This window comes from Athene cunicularia (genome assembly GCF_003259725.1).
Source record: "Athene cunicularia isolate RWA chromosome 23 unlocalized genomic scaffold, athCun1 chr23_part1, whole genome shotgun sequence".
NCBI classification, from domain to species: domain Eukaryota; kingdom Metazoa; phylum Chordata; class Aves; order Strigiformes; family Strigidae; genus Athene; species Athene cunicularia.
The window spans coordinates 409,875-426,427 of record NW_020799130.1 but is presented as its reverse complement, the minus strand read 5'-3'; the positions used below and the strand labels follow the sequence as shown (position 1 = coordinate 426,427).

The 16,553-nt window shown below is 44.5% G+C and overlaps 1 protein-coding gene across 1 annotated transcript; it reads right to left on the bottom strand.

Annotated features, from left to right (window-relative positions):
- Positions 1–961: 961 nt before the first annotated feature.
- Positions 962–16,488, bottom strand: MTF1 (metal regulatory transcription factor 1). Its single transcript, XM_026863260.1, has 10 exons — positions 16,029–16,488; positions 8,438–8,676; positions 7,904–8,035; positions 7,316–7,389; positions 6,734–6,867; positions 5,870–5,947; positions 4,756–4,858; positions 3,638–4,194; positions 2,700–2,766; positions 962–1,652 (listed from the first exon to the last, which is right to left on the bottom strand). Exons 1-10 carry the CDS (start codon positions 16,440–16,442, stop codon positions 1,264–1,266), a joined length of 2,187 nt encoding a protein of 728 aa, XP_026719061.1. The 5' UTR covers positions 16,443–16,488; the 3' UTR covers positions 962–1,263.
- Positions 16,489–16,553: the final 65 nt, after the last annotated feature.

Here is a 16,553-nt window from a genome sequence, read left to right as displayed (position 1 = left end):
TAAATAAACCATTTAGAATGAGACTGCATTTATTGCAACATTACAGGCTTTTTGGTGGAAGGGGGGGTTTGTGTTTTATTTACCCTGAGTAGGTTAGAATATAGACTTTCAGTTTGATATGAAAAACTACTATGTTGCGTAACATCTTTTAGTCAAGAAATAGCCCCGTGCACAAAAAGCTGGCATTGCAGTAGGTTGGAGGCAGATTCAGGCAGAAATTATATCGCTTAACAGAAAAAAAGGAAGCATTTATGGACATCTGAAGGATTGACTCACTGAATTCAAACTGAACTTATGTTGAATCATTCTGAAAATTGTCCTAGCGTTGTTCTTGACAAAAGATGAGAGGAACCAGCAAAGGCACCATGCTCCTGATTAAACAGTCACGGGGGTTAAGAGGATGACTTGCTTCTGAACAGAGCCGAGTAAATCAAGAGAGCAGCAGGCACCGACCTGACTACACCTGGGACTCACTGCGTCCTTCAAAGAGGCAAAGCAAACACTCCCGAGCCCGCGCGGGCACGGGCTCTGATTGCGTTTCCGGGTTGTGAAAGAGCGTCTGCCACCACCACGCTTACGTCCTCAGGAAATTAAGTGATCAGATCCATCAGGAGCACAAGGTACTTGTGCTCCACAGAAATAAACTCCCCAAAAGTTTCTGTAGGCTTTAGTAACAGCGTTAGTACAAAGCAAACCCAGGCATCATCTCCCAACTCAGCGATGCGACAATCGCATTCCAGTAAAATCGCAGATAAATCATCTTCTACTATAATGCCATTTTCTACTACAGCAAATTCCTTTCCTGGGCTCCCCTTATAGTGCATGGTTAGTATCAGACAGAGAGACAGAAGAAAATTACAGACCCAAGGAGTTGTAACAAAGACCCACTTGCTGCCAGTACCTTAATCCCAAACATAAGTGATGTGCAATTGGAGACAAACTAACCCCCCTTTTTCTTTTTAAAATCTTTTTGCACACGAGTAACCTTAACTTCTGTGTTCACATATGACAAGCAAAAGTGACAGACAGTGCAGCCAAAACAGTTCATATATAACTTAGCTTTTTTTTTTTTTTTTTACCTTTTCTTTTTTTAGATAGATTCTCAAAGATGGATGTACCTGGGACGTGACTAAGATGACATCTGTGAAGCAGAAATAAGCCACAAAACTTCCAAGGAGGAAGGAAAAATAATTGATCCTTCAGTTTCTGCTTCTAAGGAGAAGGGTTTTACCCTCTAGGTGCAAAGGAAAATCTGGAACATCTTCACTTAGAGAAGCTGCTATTCAAACCAATTTCTTCCTCACCCTGCAGTAGTGCTTCGATTGGAATTATATTGGATGGGGTTTCAGGGCTTTGGAGGGACAAGAAGTCCGATACATCCATGGCACTTAACGTTTCAGTCTGTGAGTCTGAAGGGTTAACTATCTGACTGCTCTGCCCACACGAAGGAGAAGGGGAAGAGGAAGGAAAGGTCTGAGGCTGCAGCTGGGGAGCTGGCTGCTCCAAAGCTTTTGATTCAGGTGAGGAACATTCCTTCTTAACTGTGGCTTTGTCCTTGGCAGAGTCTCGGCAGGCACACTGACACTGGCAGGCCTCCTCCTGCTTTATAATAATGACAGGAACACTGAGACCAATCTGCTGAACAGGGTTTCCTGAAGGTGAAACAAAGACAAAACACAACAGAACTACATAATTTCACAGCAGGGAGACACAAATCATCTTTGTTAAATTAGATCGTAGGGCCCTTGCAGCAGCGATTACATGTTATTTTGTTCAGGCACAATGAGTATCTCTAGCAGATGATAAATAAGGAAAAAGTGGCAGGTACTCTCTGCTGATGAGCAACCTGTTCAGGCTGACCCCAGGCATTAGAAGTCTGATCTAAGTTTTTTACAGAGGACAGTATGTCTCCTCTGTGACCACCACTGCAGGTCTCACAGCAGCGGTCCCACACAGCGGCGTTCCAACGCCACGGTCCCTCCACACCGATCTTTGACAACGCTGATGCAACGTCATGCTGGCAGTTCTACCCCTTGACACCAACACAGGTGTTTTCCTGCTCATTTTCTCCAGCCTGCTTCCCTCTCCCTTCTTGCTTCTCATGCTTCCTCCTTACTCCTCCTATGCATCTCTACGTGCCTGGCTTCCTTTCTCTTTTAAAATTTAAGTTTTAAACTCACCTGATCTCTCTTGACTCTGATTCATCTTTGCAATGTAACAGTCCTGTGTAAGACACATGTTATGGAACAGAACTTCTACAGTTGCGTATCAGTTTGATGAATCTCTGATTGTGCTTACCAAACACAACTGCTAAAGAACTGATTAAGTTTACTAGTTTACTACCTGTTTCATGTCTTCATTTAAAAGAAGAAAAACCACATTATGTCTCTGCGTTTCTTTTATTCTTCTATGTAAGTTCCATTAAAATATCATTTTCATGAACACAGGATCTGACTGCGAACCTGATTATCTTACATAGAGGACAGATCTCACCACAAACCTACAAGTCTACAGCAGACTGCACTTAAAACTTTAGGAAGGTAAAAAAAAAAAAAAAAAAAAAAAAAAAGGACTTTCTTCAACAAAACTAGCACTGTAGTAAATAATCACAAGCAATAAAATCACCACAAATGCTGGTCAGGCTAACAGTACTACGAACAAACAGAGAAAGAGAAAAGCACGTTCAGCATGAGGCTTACCTGTGTTGCCAGCTACTGGTAACGCAGTGGTAAAAAAAACCTTTTCTACTACTTTTGGAACTTGTGGCTTTAAAGAAAAAAAAAGAAAAATTGTGAGTGGATTCCAATTAAATCGCTACTGTTCAAATTCTAAACAGCCACAATCAAAAGCAACAGCTATACACGTACTCCAAAGAGAACACACAGGAAAACTAGTAAGAAACCTGAAATGTTTAGCTTGGTTCTGGGCCAGGTTCTGCCTGTCCCAAAACTCAGAGTATTATTTCAGTAGTCCCAAGGATGGGGAGTAACCGCCCTCGGCGCTACGTGCTATTAACATGGCTTGTGGCTTCTGACAACAGAAGGACTGAATTCTCAAAAGCCTGCTGTTCTTGCTCGTGCTGCCTGTACCCGCAGCCTTTCACTCCGACCATCTGCAGCCAGGCAAGCCCAAAGGTGGCAACAGGATTCTTAAAGATAAACCCCCCGAAGGCTCAGCTCTCCAGATTTGCTGGAGAACCAGAAACATTCTGTTCTCCCAGAAAACCTTTCGTTATGTTCAGGCTAAATGTATAAAACATCTAAACACAAACTTTGCAGAGTCTTTTGTGCTTCTGCTTGTCAAAAATAAGAGACTAGAACCCATGTGTATTCTCAGGCTATGTCCTGGATAAACCAAGCAAATACCTGCTGTGAGAAGTCTGTCACGAGGGAAACAAAGAAAGCAAAAAAAAATCTTCTGTGCCCTGGATTTCTTGATCTATTTGCTACTTAGTTCTCTGTTTTAGGGGCTGCATTGGTGACACGTTTATACACGTTAACATGACAAGCATTCTGCAATACCGCATCCTGGTTTGTATCTTACAATTACAGGTTTGATCCTCTTCCTGTTCAAAAGCAAGGGCTCTAGGAGGAAGAGATGGCTCGAGCTGTTTCAAAGCTGTGCTGGTGGTACTAACCATTTGTTCGTGGCTTTGCGGAGAACCAGTGGCACCATTTAAGATCCATTGTAGGTTCTGCTCTCCCATGACAATGCTGGACTGCAGAATAGCGGTGCTCTGAGAAGGAGTAATCGTTATGGTTGGGTTACTGGTCAGAACAGGGTTGGCGCCCACAGGCACAGTCTGGACTACAGCTGGCAGGGGCTCAGCGGCACTGGGCGCCGCCGGGGCAGGCGCCCCAGCCACCACGGACAGTCCCTGCACGATGGGCTGCGGCGGTGTCGGAGTGTGCTGCAGAAAGTCGGGGTGACTGGCTGCAAACTGTGTGCTGTGAGGAACAGGCACTTCTGGGGATTGTAAAACAGTTGCAGGATTTCCAAACGCAGCTTGCTGTGAGCTGGCCCCTGCGGAGGAGGGAGCAGCGGGCGCTGCTGAGGCTTGTAGTGCTGAGTGCGAGGGCTCGGAGATGCCGAGCTGCAGAACAAGCGGGAGGGACAAGGATGCCGAGTCCCCTGCAGAAGGCGGAGCAGCCGTCACCGAGTCTGCGTCGCCGTTGAAACCTTCAATCAAGGCAGCTGCCAAAGAAAACAAGGAAAAAATACAAATGCATCAGTTCTCACAAAACCTGAATAAATGTTTTCAATGAACTTATCAGCCGGCTGATAGATTTTTGAGGTAAAGCGTCACCACTTTCACATCTTCAGACTAGTGCTCAAAAACATCAGACAGTGAAATCTGAAAGTAGGTCCCAGTTCAGGACGCTGGTAACACCGAAGGCTACACACAAGCTGATCAGCCTCGTTAGCCCTCTCTAAGAAGCCTTTTTATCAGGCGGGTTGTGCAGCCACATCAAGAGAGGAAGCGTGACAACACTTATGTGGAAAGTCCGAGACCTTGTAGGACAGTGCTGGAGACCCTCGGGCAGCTCCTCGGCACCGGCCAAGGGCTACGCCGCCTCCGAGCACAATGCATCGTGAGACAAAAGAATTTCAACACTGAGGCTCAAGTTCTTTTTGCTACCTAGAGTTAGGTGGGGCAATAATCTTCAGTCTGAAACGTTGGATTAAGTATGTGGACGCAGAGCGGGAAAACTGTCAGAAAGCTCCTTCTCAGAACAGTGCCGATACGGTTTGTACCTGTCTGCTGAGAGTCGTCCTGACTCGCAGTGTGATCTGGGCTCTGAAACATAGACTCGAAGATGCTTGCTGGTGAGATTGTGCTAAGGTCTTGTCCGTGTGTCTGGCAAACAGAAAATAAAGACATCGGATAACGTTACATCTCAGGTCCCCACGAACTTTGCACAAAACTCTGTCAAGCAGCGCGTGAATGTCAGAAATACCTCTCCAATTAACCAGCCGCCCTCGGGAAAGGCAACATATTCCACTTACCTAGTGTAAAATGACACTTAGCTTTAATTACCCACAATCAAATTTACTAACATAATGAGCAAATCCCTACAAAAACAAGTCAGTCCTTCAAAAGTGAAATCTATCCTTCTGCATCCACATTATTTCTTGTAATACTCTGTTCGAAACAGACACTAATTTGTTCTTGGCTGTTTGTGAGATTTTCTGGAGCAGAAACAAAACGGCTCCACATAGATGATATCCTGGACTACGCACTACTCTCACCCACACTGCTCTAGGAACAGATTAAAAACCTCTGTACTGCTTTCACATGGAGGCACGAAAGAATGACACAGTCCCATCAATTTTCCTCTATGTAAAATTTAAGCTCAGTCAACAGTTATCAATAAGCAGGAACATTATCATGGTAAAATCAGACGCAGAGCTTTTAAAAACAGGTTGGATTAAGCAGTGCATGTTTTCGAGGAAAATCTGTCTCTCTCACTTGTTTATTCTGCTTTTAGACAGAAATATTTATTTTTTGTTCCAATACTCCAAAAAAGACAGCAATAATATGTCATTTACAGACTCAGTAGGGTGTGGAAGAAACATACACGTTTTTACCAGGAGAGCCTCCTGCAAACCGCCACCAGACACACAAAAAAGCCGCACTGGGCACATCGACACCACTTCCATCCCAGGTCTCCGTTCTGTGGAAGAGCGCGTCTCCTCCCCCGCGAAACGGAGCCCTAGGCAGAGCGTGCGGCAGGCCTGAGCAAGCCCAGCAGAAGCCCCCAGCTGCGCACAGCTGATCTGCTGTGTTCTAGTCGGCAGGACAAGCACACTGCCAGAAAAAAAGCAAAACTCGGGTCAGGTGTGGGGCAATTCCAGCACAGTAACTCACTGGGTTAGAGCTCTCCCGCAATTCTGAATCTGTTGATATGAGGCTTAAGTCACTCAGACAAAGGGAGTGGCTTGTATCCTGTAAAGAAGAAAAAGAAATTGAGTTACACATTAAAAAAAATAGCGTCAGAAATGTTTTAAATTACTTTTTAGTGTCCACACAATCCTGTCCTCACAGAATTTTTTCACCTGTGACTCGAGTCTCAGTTCTCAAATCAATATGACTAAGCAGGGGAGATTCAGTAGCTATCAAGGACTCTTAACATCTCTCCCATTACTTCCAAAAACTTAATAAGCTGGAAATTTAAATTAGCACAGGAACAAATCAGCCTGTAGAAAACAAAAAAACCTTAACCATTAGTATTTATTTTACTTTACGTGCTTATTACACAGTATTGATTTAAACATAAGAATCTACAAGGGAAGCACGATAATATATTGAACTGCCTCTAAACTTGTGTCGATACGACGCATACTTGTTGAAGCAGCATTAGTCCAAGCATTAATTTTAATGTGATTAAACCGAATAGACAAATTTAGATGAGCTTTTCTAAATAAAACTTGGTAACCAGATAAGATGCTAGAAGTTTCAGAAATACCGATCCCACTGTTATCAGCACACTGTAACACAGCCTATGAGAGTAAACCCTACGCTGCCACGCCAAATGCCAGAATTTAAATTGAATTCTCTGTTCACAAAAGGGTTTCTTCGTGGGAGACAGGGCACCAAGCAGTTAGAGATCCCCCCGAAAATCCCAGCCTTAAGTTATCCCTTTAGAACAAGCTACCAACCACATCATTTCTCCCCCAAAGCCTGGTTTTGTCTCCATCTAACACAGAGGTATTAGGAAGAAGTGCTACCGACCTCAGATACGTTGTTGTTGGGAAGTGCATTATAGGAATGTCCTTTCTCATGACCCTTCATGTGACTCTTGAGACTGTACTGGGTACTAAAAGTCTTCTCACAGCCGTTACTGGGACAGAAGAAGGGTTTCTCCCCTACAGGCACCACAAAACACATAGAACAAGCTTACAAACATTATATCAGACACGTACTTCTCGAGCGCCTAGGAGTGTAACAGTATTTTATAGAAACAAGACTGTTTAATGCCACTTCACGTGTTCAGCATTCTTGGGAGCCCTGCAGGTAAAAGCTTCCATTTTACCCCAGGAACCGACACAACACACAACATTTAATTTTTATGCATCGTTATTGATATATTTGTGAAAAATGCTGGCGAAATTCAAGACCTGCCAAGCATAAATGGAATATTGGGGATTGCCCTGACCCCGGTGCAGGACGGATCCCCTCCGCCAGCGTGCCGACCGCACCACAGCTCGGTGCCACCCACGCACTGTACGTGAGTATTAATACATATTGGGATTCTGAGAGTTAGTATAAGCTGAGTAAGCTCAGTTGAAGAAAAAACAAACCTCTGGGACTTACCAGTATGTGTCCTAACATGGGTTTTAAGGTGGTGGCTTGCAGCAAAAGCCTTTCCACAGCCGTCATGCTCACACCTGAATGAGGCACCACAGAAGAGTTAGCACCAGGCTCCTTCAAGGCGTTAGCTAAAACCCTAGATCATGCTTTGCAATAGTCCCAAGACTGAAGAACAGACCCAACGCTGATCTGTGTTAGTAACCAGGTATCCCCCGGCAGCTGCTGTGCACACGGACTATAGCAGGGCTCTGGACAGGACTTGGAAATTCAAGTCTGAAGTCAGCACCTGGGGGGCCTCCTTCATGGAACGAGCACTGCATCACAGCAGAGAAGCAGCAGTTTTAAAAACATGCTGATGGGGGCACACGTGTTTGTGTTTAAAAAACCAGCTTGACTACTCCTGTCTTTGAAGAGAGTAGTTTGACCCACTGTTAGAGGCAGCTGTAGAACAAACATGCTCAAAGGCTAGCCGCCTTCACTTTGTTTCTCTTGAGAACAGTTTTTCATTCAGGACAGTAGCAGCTGCCTTTTGGCACAGGTGGCCCATCACCCAAGTCCCACAGAAATCAAAGCTGCCATCCAGCCCCTTACCGAAATGGCTTTTCTCCTGTGTGTGTTCGAATGTGCTTCCTCAGGTCACTGTGCGTTGTGAAGTATTTACTGCAGCCTTCTGATTCACAGTTAAACGTTTTCCCTGTGTGAAGCCTCTGATGTGCTTTCAACCTAAAAAGCAAGCCAAAAAAATCCTTCTTATGACTTGTAGGACAAGACAGCCCCTACCTGAGGCGAGCCATTCATTCCCACGTGCAGGACAGGATCAAAGGCTGAACACATTCTGAATTGAAGGTAACTAGCTTATGAAAGTAACTGATATCACTTCCAAAGCCCCCAAGAAATCTGAGAATTCCCTGAGTTTGCGAAGCATCTTCAATACTACTGTAATACAAATAAGCCAAGTACGTCATCACAGGCTCTGTCATCCTACTCTACACACTTTGGGGGGTTTATACTCATACCTGCACCTGGAAGCAGCACAACAACTGTATTCAGACACAAAGGAAAATTAGATACAACTTGCAAAACAGCAACAGCCACACCTGCAAGGGCAACAGGCAGACCTCCTACCTGTACAGTGTATTGAATGCCTTTTCACAGCCCTGCACATCACATTCAAACGGCTTTTCCTTAGTGTGCACTCGAACGTGGATTTTGAGGCTGTAGGAGGTAAGGAAGGCCTTGCCACAGCCTTCCTGATTGCAGACAAAAGTGTATTCCCCACGATGTGTCTTTTGGTGAGTGCGCAGGTTTCCGGCAGTGCTGTAAGTGCGCGGACAGCCCTCAAAGGTGCACTGGTATCTCTTAACCTAAGAGACAAAATGCTGCATTAATTTTTAAGCATTTCTGGAATCCCGACAGGGTGGAATGGCAGTTAAACATCACAGACAATGGAACAAATTTTGCCCAAGGAAAAAAAAAAAAAAAGCTATTTAATTATCAGATAGCTTAATATTTCTGCTGCCCTACACACTGGAGTGGCACACACTGGAAAGCAGGCTGACTTTATAGAAGAATAGTAATCTAATAGAAGAGGGGAAAAAAGGAAGAACAATTTGAAATGTTTCTAGCTAAAAATCTGATAAAGGAGTTGGAAAGTGTGCTAAGATGCCACCAAAGCCCCCTGCTATTCCCATACGCAGCACCTGCATTTCACTCGGGTGTTTCTAGCAAAGCTACCTCCTTGTGGAGGAGGAAGAGAAGGGAAAACTTTCACAACCTGACCCTCAGCAGCACTGCCCTGAATTCCCATTAACACCTTGAAGGAGAACTACAGCTTTCACCATCTCCTGTGGTCTAACCATTTACTGCTTCATTTTAGCTCAAAAGCCTTCACTGTGCTTTGCTGTTCTCTTCTGTGTTTACTGAAACGGTCAATGCCTGAAGCTGACGAATCCAACAAGGTGCTTTACACCGAAAGGCAGGCGTCAGAGGTCGCTCAGCCAGCTACCCAGATCACCAGGAGCCATTTCACGTTGAACCGGGTTCGGTAACCTTCCCGCAACAGGCGGAAAGAGACCACGTAGAAGCTTCCAGTGTGCAAGCTGTAACACTTAATTAAATCTCATTCTCTCTGGTGAAGTAGAAGGAATAAGCCATCTGATATGCTTGAATAAATTTATCTTCAACATTAATTATCAGACTGATGGCTTCCATTTGACTGTTGCAGCTGAGAAACCTTAACATCTAAAAGTGGTTACAGAGCCCAAGAGAGGCCTTGATGGCTGACCAGCATGAAGCAAGAGATGTTGATTTGGAAATGTTTAGAAAGGCAAAGCAAACTCACAACAGAGGAGCAGCAACCTGCAGATCTAGTCTCCTAACAACTAGTCGGGAAGATAATATAACAGGACATAAGCCAGTAATTTTCCTCTTTTCCAAGGCACAAAGCACCTATCCCTCAGTACTTACTATTATTACTTAGAAAAGAGTGCAGACTGTCCTCAAAAAAAACAGATACCGATTGTGGGTGGATACCAGGAGAACCCGATCAACCTATACATAACTGATGTGTAACACTTATGGGCTTCTACCCAACTCATGACCCAACAACTGTTCTTTTTTTCTTTATATACAGCCATCAAAAAAGAGCGATTGACAATCACGGGTCTTCACTACCACAGCTTGGAAGCTGAGAACAGAACAACATGGGATGCCTTCGCCTATTGTCAGGCGAGTACAAAATCACTTTATTTGAAGTCATGCTCCTCTCAGAACCACGGGAATCAAGGCAGATGTGTTAAGTAGGAGTAACAGCAAAACCACATCGTTCTTGGTATGCCTAATTAAGAACTATTTTTTTTTTAATCCTTCCATAAAATTAGTAATTTGATTAACGGTTTGTGTAGTATCCCAGAAATGAAAGAAACGACAGGCTCTCAGCAGAACCACTAGGAGAGCTGTAGATGGCTTTCTGAAACACAGTTTTGTCCAAAAACTTGTCCCCCGTTCACGTACTACAACAGCACAAGGATAGGACAGTCGCAGGGATCTGGAACACTTTACTTATTACGCTGGCAGCTGCTGGCACTGTTGAAGGCCGTATCAGCGCTACACGGTCCAAAGGAAGACACAGACCTTCAGGTTCTCCTCCTCAGAGCCCAAGTAACTGCCCTTAGCGGTGCCACCTCGAGCCCCGCGCGCGCGGCACCTCCCCGAAGAAGAGACCCGCAGACCCTGCGGTGCGTGCCGCACAACAGAGGCGCCCCGAGGGTACCTCGCCGCGGGCTTTCACTCCTCGCTCTACACAGGCTTAAGGCCTTTGGAACAGGCACTAAGAACGAGGGCCTACAGCATGAAGGCAGGCACCCCAGGGGACCCGCCCAGAAGGGTGGCCTGGGGAGCGGATCTCCCTTAACCCAACCCAGCAGCGCTCATGCAGTGCCCTGGCATGAACTCCTGCCCCTGTAATTTGAGTTCTAGATGGCTCTCCAGAAGAAATAGTCTCAGTTACTCCCAGCCTATTTTTAGGGGACAATTGCCAGTAGGACCCCTTTAACGGAGCTTCATCAAATCTGAGTTGAAGGAGCCGAGCACAGACCCAATCTCTAGTCTCTCGATGCCACAACAGGCTGGCATCGACCCTCACCTTCCTGTGACAAAACCTTGGAGAATACTAAAGCAGGTTCCACATACAAGAGATCCTTACACAGAGCACAGAACTATCACAACAATAAAGCCAGACTATAAAATAACTAGCAGCAGTTTTCTTTTTGGTTAGTGCTGAATTCAGTCTCTGCCTCTCACATATCGTTGATGTTAACAGCACATTGCTAAATGGAGGTGAGTTTTCCAAGCTATTTATTATTAACACTCATCTTACTACTCCATTAATCCGGGGAGAAACCTTACTCTCAAATGCAGACTTCAACAAACAATTACACACCCAGGAACCAGTTCTCCATGCTTTTCCAATTTCACACGACATGCGAGAAGCAACATTATCCCATAGAATTGTAACTACCATGAAAAACATTTAGCTATTGCCAAGCACAGTAGGGGAAGAAAGAATAGCGGAAAGAAGTGGCAGAGGGTGGAGAAAGAGCAAGTATAAAAAAGCATCTTGTCCCAGTAAGACAGAGAAAATTGCCCTTACTAAGGGGGCTTATTAAAAGTTCAGTAGCCTTACTGCCAAAACCCAAAATATTTTCCTTTTTTCAAAATATCTTGCCCTGTTGAAGGGCCACTTCTTCCAACCCTCACACCTTCTCATCTAACAAGGAGGACTGTGGATTTTTTTGTTCTTTTTATAAAAAGGATGGGGAAGAGGACCTACTCTACAGTTCACTGTAACATGTTTAAATAATGTTTTTAAAACTGGTTAGAAGATGTTAATTAAATTTCTTTTGATACTATATTTTATTTAAAATACACTGTTTTCTCTTTATTTCTATAGACACTAGCTAGCTAGGCTGCCTTAACACAATGAATTCATATGAAAACATGTAGGAAAATGTCATGTTTGGACTCATGACTTGACAGCCTACCATGAAATTCACAATACAAGCAAATTCTAAATCCTTCTCCTCCTGTGATCCCAGGTTTACTGTCAGGCATTTAACTTACTACCGATTTGCTGGTCAGGAAATACACATGTGCTAAAGCAACGCAAGCAGTACCCTACACCAAAACCAGCTGTTAACCTTTGTGTCTGATTCTCCCCTGATTTTGGACAAGACAGCAAGAAGAGGAGAGATGAAAAACATCGAGTTTACATTGAACAAAGTATCTGGAGGACACGACCGACAGCAACGGGAGGAGTGGAGGAGCACAGCGGAAGGTTGGCGAGGAGGCACCCGGGGTGCCAGAGCACGCGTCATCCCCTAACTGCGGCTCGGTGGAACGTCTGCGCTGGGGTAACGCCGGCCTGCCAGGGACTCGCAGGCACCGCGTGGAACATCCTGGAGAGTCATGCCCTGCTGGGGGAAGGATCAAAGTGCAGCGCAAAACTGTGCCTGCGAAAATCCCCACAGATACAGGTGAAAGCAGCAGGTTCATGATTGTCCCTCGCTCCTGGCTAGCAAGGACTGAGCTCCGTGGCGCCTGCGCAGGTCCCTGCTCCGCGTGCCTCTGCCCGGGTGCTGCTGCCAAGATCCCCCGGGTCACAGGGTAACGAGAACAAATTTACTCTTTGCATTGCATTCGCGGTTTTGTGGTTGGTCCTGCCTGTGTCAGCTCACACAGAGAAGAGATTTCAGAGGGCTTCGCATATTTACCCAGTCACTTTGCATTATTAGAAGCACCGTACAGAGAAGGAAACAGTGATTTCACTGTAAAGCAACTTGCCCTTAATTTATAGCTCAAATCAGGTAAAAGTTGTCAATAAATATCCAAGCATTACAATGTAGTTACAACACAATGACCAAGTTTGGTTGTGCTGAGTCAGCCAAAACGCAACAGCACAACCGGTAACGCAGACGCAAGGTCAGAGAGCTCGCTGCGTTAGAGAAGAGGGGGGGCACTGTCCTCCTCGGGGATCGTCCGGTTCAGTACAGGTTATGTATTAGCAAATGTTCCCGTTAAGAGTTTTAAAGGTAGCTGGAAATGATCATTTTACTGCATTACAGGACATTCTCCCCAGCACCTCCCCTAACACACAGACAACTTGACACAGGCATGAACTACCTAAAAACCAGGCGAGGAGCCTCTTAAGCTTTCTAGGTGCTTACATTTAGGTCTAGCAAGTGAAAGAAAAGGAGAATATTAAATGCATAAAAGGATTTGGTTCCTAGCTGCCAATGCACGTGTTCAAAGGAAGATGGCAGTAACACTTTCGGTTTAACGCCTGAACTACCACAAAGGCCTCGCAGCGCTCCCCCTTCTCCCAAAGGCCAAATCTTTATTCCACTAATTATTCTGAGAAGGATACTGCAGACAGAAGCAATGCTACCACCGTGTTCTAAGCAAAATAAAACATTCTGTAAAGCAGCAAAGCATTTAATTCTCTTTTCACATTAGGAACATTAGCACATCAAATAAGCACTGATTATACCCATAAAATTATGTAGATATTGACCGTGAAAGACTTGCAGTTACAGCAGCAAGCACTCAAGACTATCGCCATACGCAAGCAGCAACAAAAAAAGAGACATGGCAGCAACAGGGAAAGCCACAGATGGCCAGGATACGAGCGCACAGAAACAAGTTGCCTTGAAGACAAAGGCTGCGGCTGCATCGCACACGCGTTCTGCGAAGGACAGCGTGCGCTCTCTCCCAAGGTGCAGAGGGAAGCTACAAGAGTCTTAATTAAGCATCTACCTCAGAAGTAGGAACTAATTGTCCAATAAGCAACAAGACTGGCAAAAGCAGAGACCGACACACTGTTCCAAAGTCTGCTTAAACTCCTCAGTCTGCCTTTAACTCATCTTGAGTTTATGGTACCCCTTAAAGTGCTATTTTTATTGCGTCATCACTGACTAAAAAAAATTAATTTGAAATACAAGACTATAATCACATTTATTCCTGCAGACAGAATTAGTGAGAGAAATACAATGTAACAAGAGAAAGATGAAAAGATAATTAATGAAGTGTAAAACCCTCTTTTGCTTCATATATGTCAAAGACTGACCTGAAAATTTAAGACTTTAAGAGTTATCTCAGTGTTAGAACTGCTACAGATGTTTTGGAAGCAGCAAAGAATCCAACTGCTGACTTTTAGAGATGAGTTAAATATTGAGGGGTTTTAGAGCTTCCCCCCCTCTTCATCTCCAGTCAACTTCTCCAGCATTTGGAACTGCAGGAGCAGCAGGACAGGAAGGGCTTTGACAAGAGGGAAGCATGTTATGTGTCTTAGGGCTTATTTCCACTGCACGCAATTACAGTGTAACTCCCCCTGGCCCAGAAAATTAACTCAAGAGATGGTAAACAAATTCAGATAAAAGGGTTTCGTTAGGAAATTCCAGATCTTATAAGCAAGCCTTTTTAAAAAGGGAGGGTGAAGAAATAAAGTCAGTTTAATTGCATATGCAGCTATCAACACCTGTTTAGCGAGTACATACTGTTCTCAGACACTACAGATTGCAAGCTTACTATCCTATAAAGAGAATTTTTTTTTTTACATTCAAAAATTAAATATTTTAGCAGTTAAGGAGGTAGGATAGAGCAGCTGGTAACATGAATAATAACCGAGCAAAAGGAGTTCCTTCAACCACGTGCTGGCTTGGGGGGTGGTGGGCTCTGCAGTGGTGGCCCCCCCATCTCCGAGTCCGACCCGGGAACAGAAGCTGGGCCAGGGATGAAGTGAGGAGCGGGGGGAAGGTGTTTTAAGATGCCATAAGGCTTCTCATTGACCCATTCTGTCTGTTAAGTGTTGGCTTTGTTAGTGTTTGAATTAAAGTGATGTTCTTGTTTCTCTTCCCCTAAGAGTCTGCCTTTTAGCCTGTGACTGTTTAAATGGGCGAGAGACCCCTCGCTGTCCTCATCTCCATTCCTGAGCCCTCTTGTTTGATTTTCTCCTTCGCAGCACTGGGTGGGAAGGAGCGAGTGAATGGCTGCGTGGTGCTCAGTTGCCCTCTGGTCCTAAACCATAACAGACCTGAATGAGCTTATTGAACAAACCTCAGTCCAGGAGTTCCATAATTGCAGAGCTGACCTCCTACAGCACCATTTCCTCACCGCCGAACAAGCGATAATGAAGGTTGCCTGCTAATCTAAATTATTCAGAGCATTCAAACCCAGCTTCCTTTCTCAGCAAGGGCTCATTTCTGCAATTCTCTCTTACACCGAATATCAGTTACACAAGCAGTTGATACTACCACCACTGACAGGAGCAGACACTTGTTCAGTTCGTCCCTTATTTAACCCAGAAAGGCCAAAAAGAGCACACACAAAGTTGACTGAAATACCAACAGAGTGACAACTCTGTGTTGCTTTTGCAGCTAAAAAGCAAGAATCCCAAGTCAGCCTGTACAAGCCCTCACCACTTTGCACGCAGGCAGAATTCATGAGGGGAACAGAATTTAAAGTAATTGCTATTTTATATGTGAGCTAACTTAAGCTTTCAAAAGACAACAGATATTGAACAAACAGATAAAGATTCCCTTATATTCTTCTCATAGTGTCCATGTGACTGACACAATAAAACTACAAGTAATTAAAGTCTGGCATCTTAAGTTTCACATTTTAGCTGCCGCCAACAGTCTGGAATTTAACCTGTAGCTTGGACGTGCTTTTCTCAAGAATGTGGTTAACCACGGAATAACAGAGTTCACGTTCTTTTTAGTTATCTCTGAACTCAGGAAATAACTGCCCAACCAAAAGAGAAATAAAAGCCCACTGAAATCACACATACCACTAATATAAACACATTTTCAGTGCCATATTTTCCTGCTACCTAGTGTGTTACCACACGTCAAAAAGTGCTTCCTGGCTGCAGGATACCAGAGTGAAAACTGAGGACATGCACAGCATTGCTGCTGACCCGCTAAGTGACTGTGGGAACAGTTATGCCTGTCATCACAAAACGCTACTACCCCTAAAAGTAACAGCTGATTTAACGGATTGCAATTCACTCCGCTGTATAGTAACCTGTAAGAACAAGGGAAACTTCTGTCTGCAACGCAGCAAACAGCTTTAGAAAAACATGTTTTCAAAGCATTTAAGGTTATCTTGCAAAAAGTACTCACAATAAGCACAAAATTCAGAATCGTATTTAGCTACTTACTTCTTTAAGCTTAGTTTCTGGGCATTCAGACTGCAAAGTGAGCGTTGCTCCTTCGATATTTCTTGGCATAGGAGTTGAACCAGGATTTATAGTTAAATGAATCTGATCTGGAGAAATAATATGTTGCACGTAACCCTGGGACATTCCTTCATGATCTGCTATTAAATGAAATCCTTCTTCATGACCTTCTGGTAAAAAAGGCAAGTGATCACCACACTGTCCTTCATCCTCATCATCTTCCAGCACACTGTGGTCCTGCTCTATTAGAACAGTTGTCCTGTCATAGACCATCCCAGATGATGAAGACACCAGCCCGTTTTTATCAGCAAACCTCATCATATTGTCATCTTGGGCTAAATCATATTCCTCCACTTCATAGTAGATAACGTTGCCTTCAGGACTGTTCTCCCCCATGGCACACCGCCTCTCAGTGCGATATCGTGAAGTTACACCGTAACGACTCATCTGCAAGAGAAGGACGGGCGGCGGGGGGGGCGTTTACCTCTGCTTTTTCAAAGATAAGTC

What these genes read in the sequence shown, in the direction of transcription:
- MTF1 (XM_026863260.1), bottom strand. Translation starts at nt 16,442, where the DNA reads ATGGGGGAGAACAGTCCTGAAGGCAACGTTATCTACTATGAAGTGGAG. An exon ending in CAGAAACTAAGCTTAAAGAA is followed by an intron (nt 8,677 to 16,028) that starts GTAAGTAGCTAA and finishes TTTGTCTCTTAG; the next exon opens with GTTAAGAGATACCAGTGCAC. An exon ending in CCAACAACAACGTATCTGAG is followed by an intron (nt 5,948 to 6,733) that starts GTCGGTAGCACT and finishes TCTTCTTTACAG; the next exon opens with GATACAAGCCACTCCCTTTG.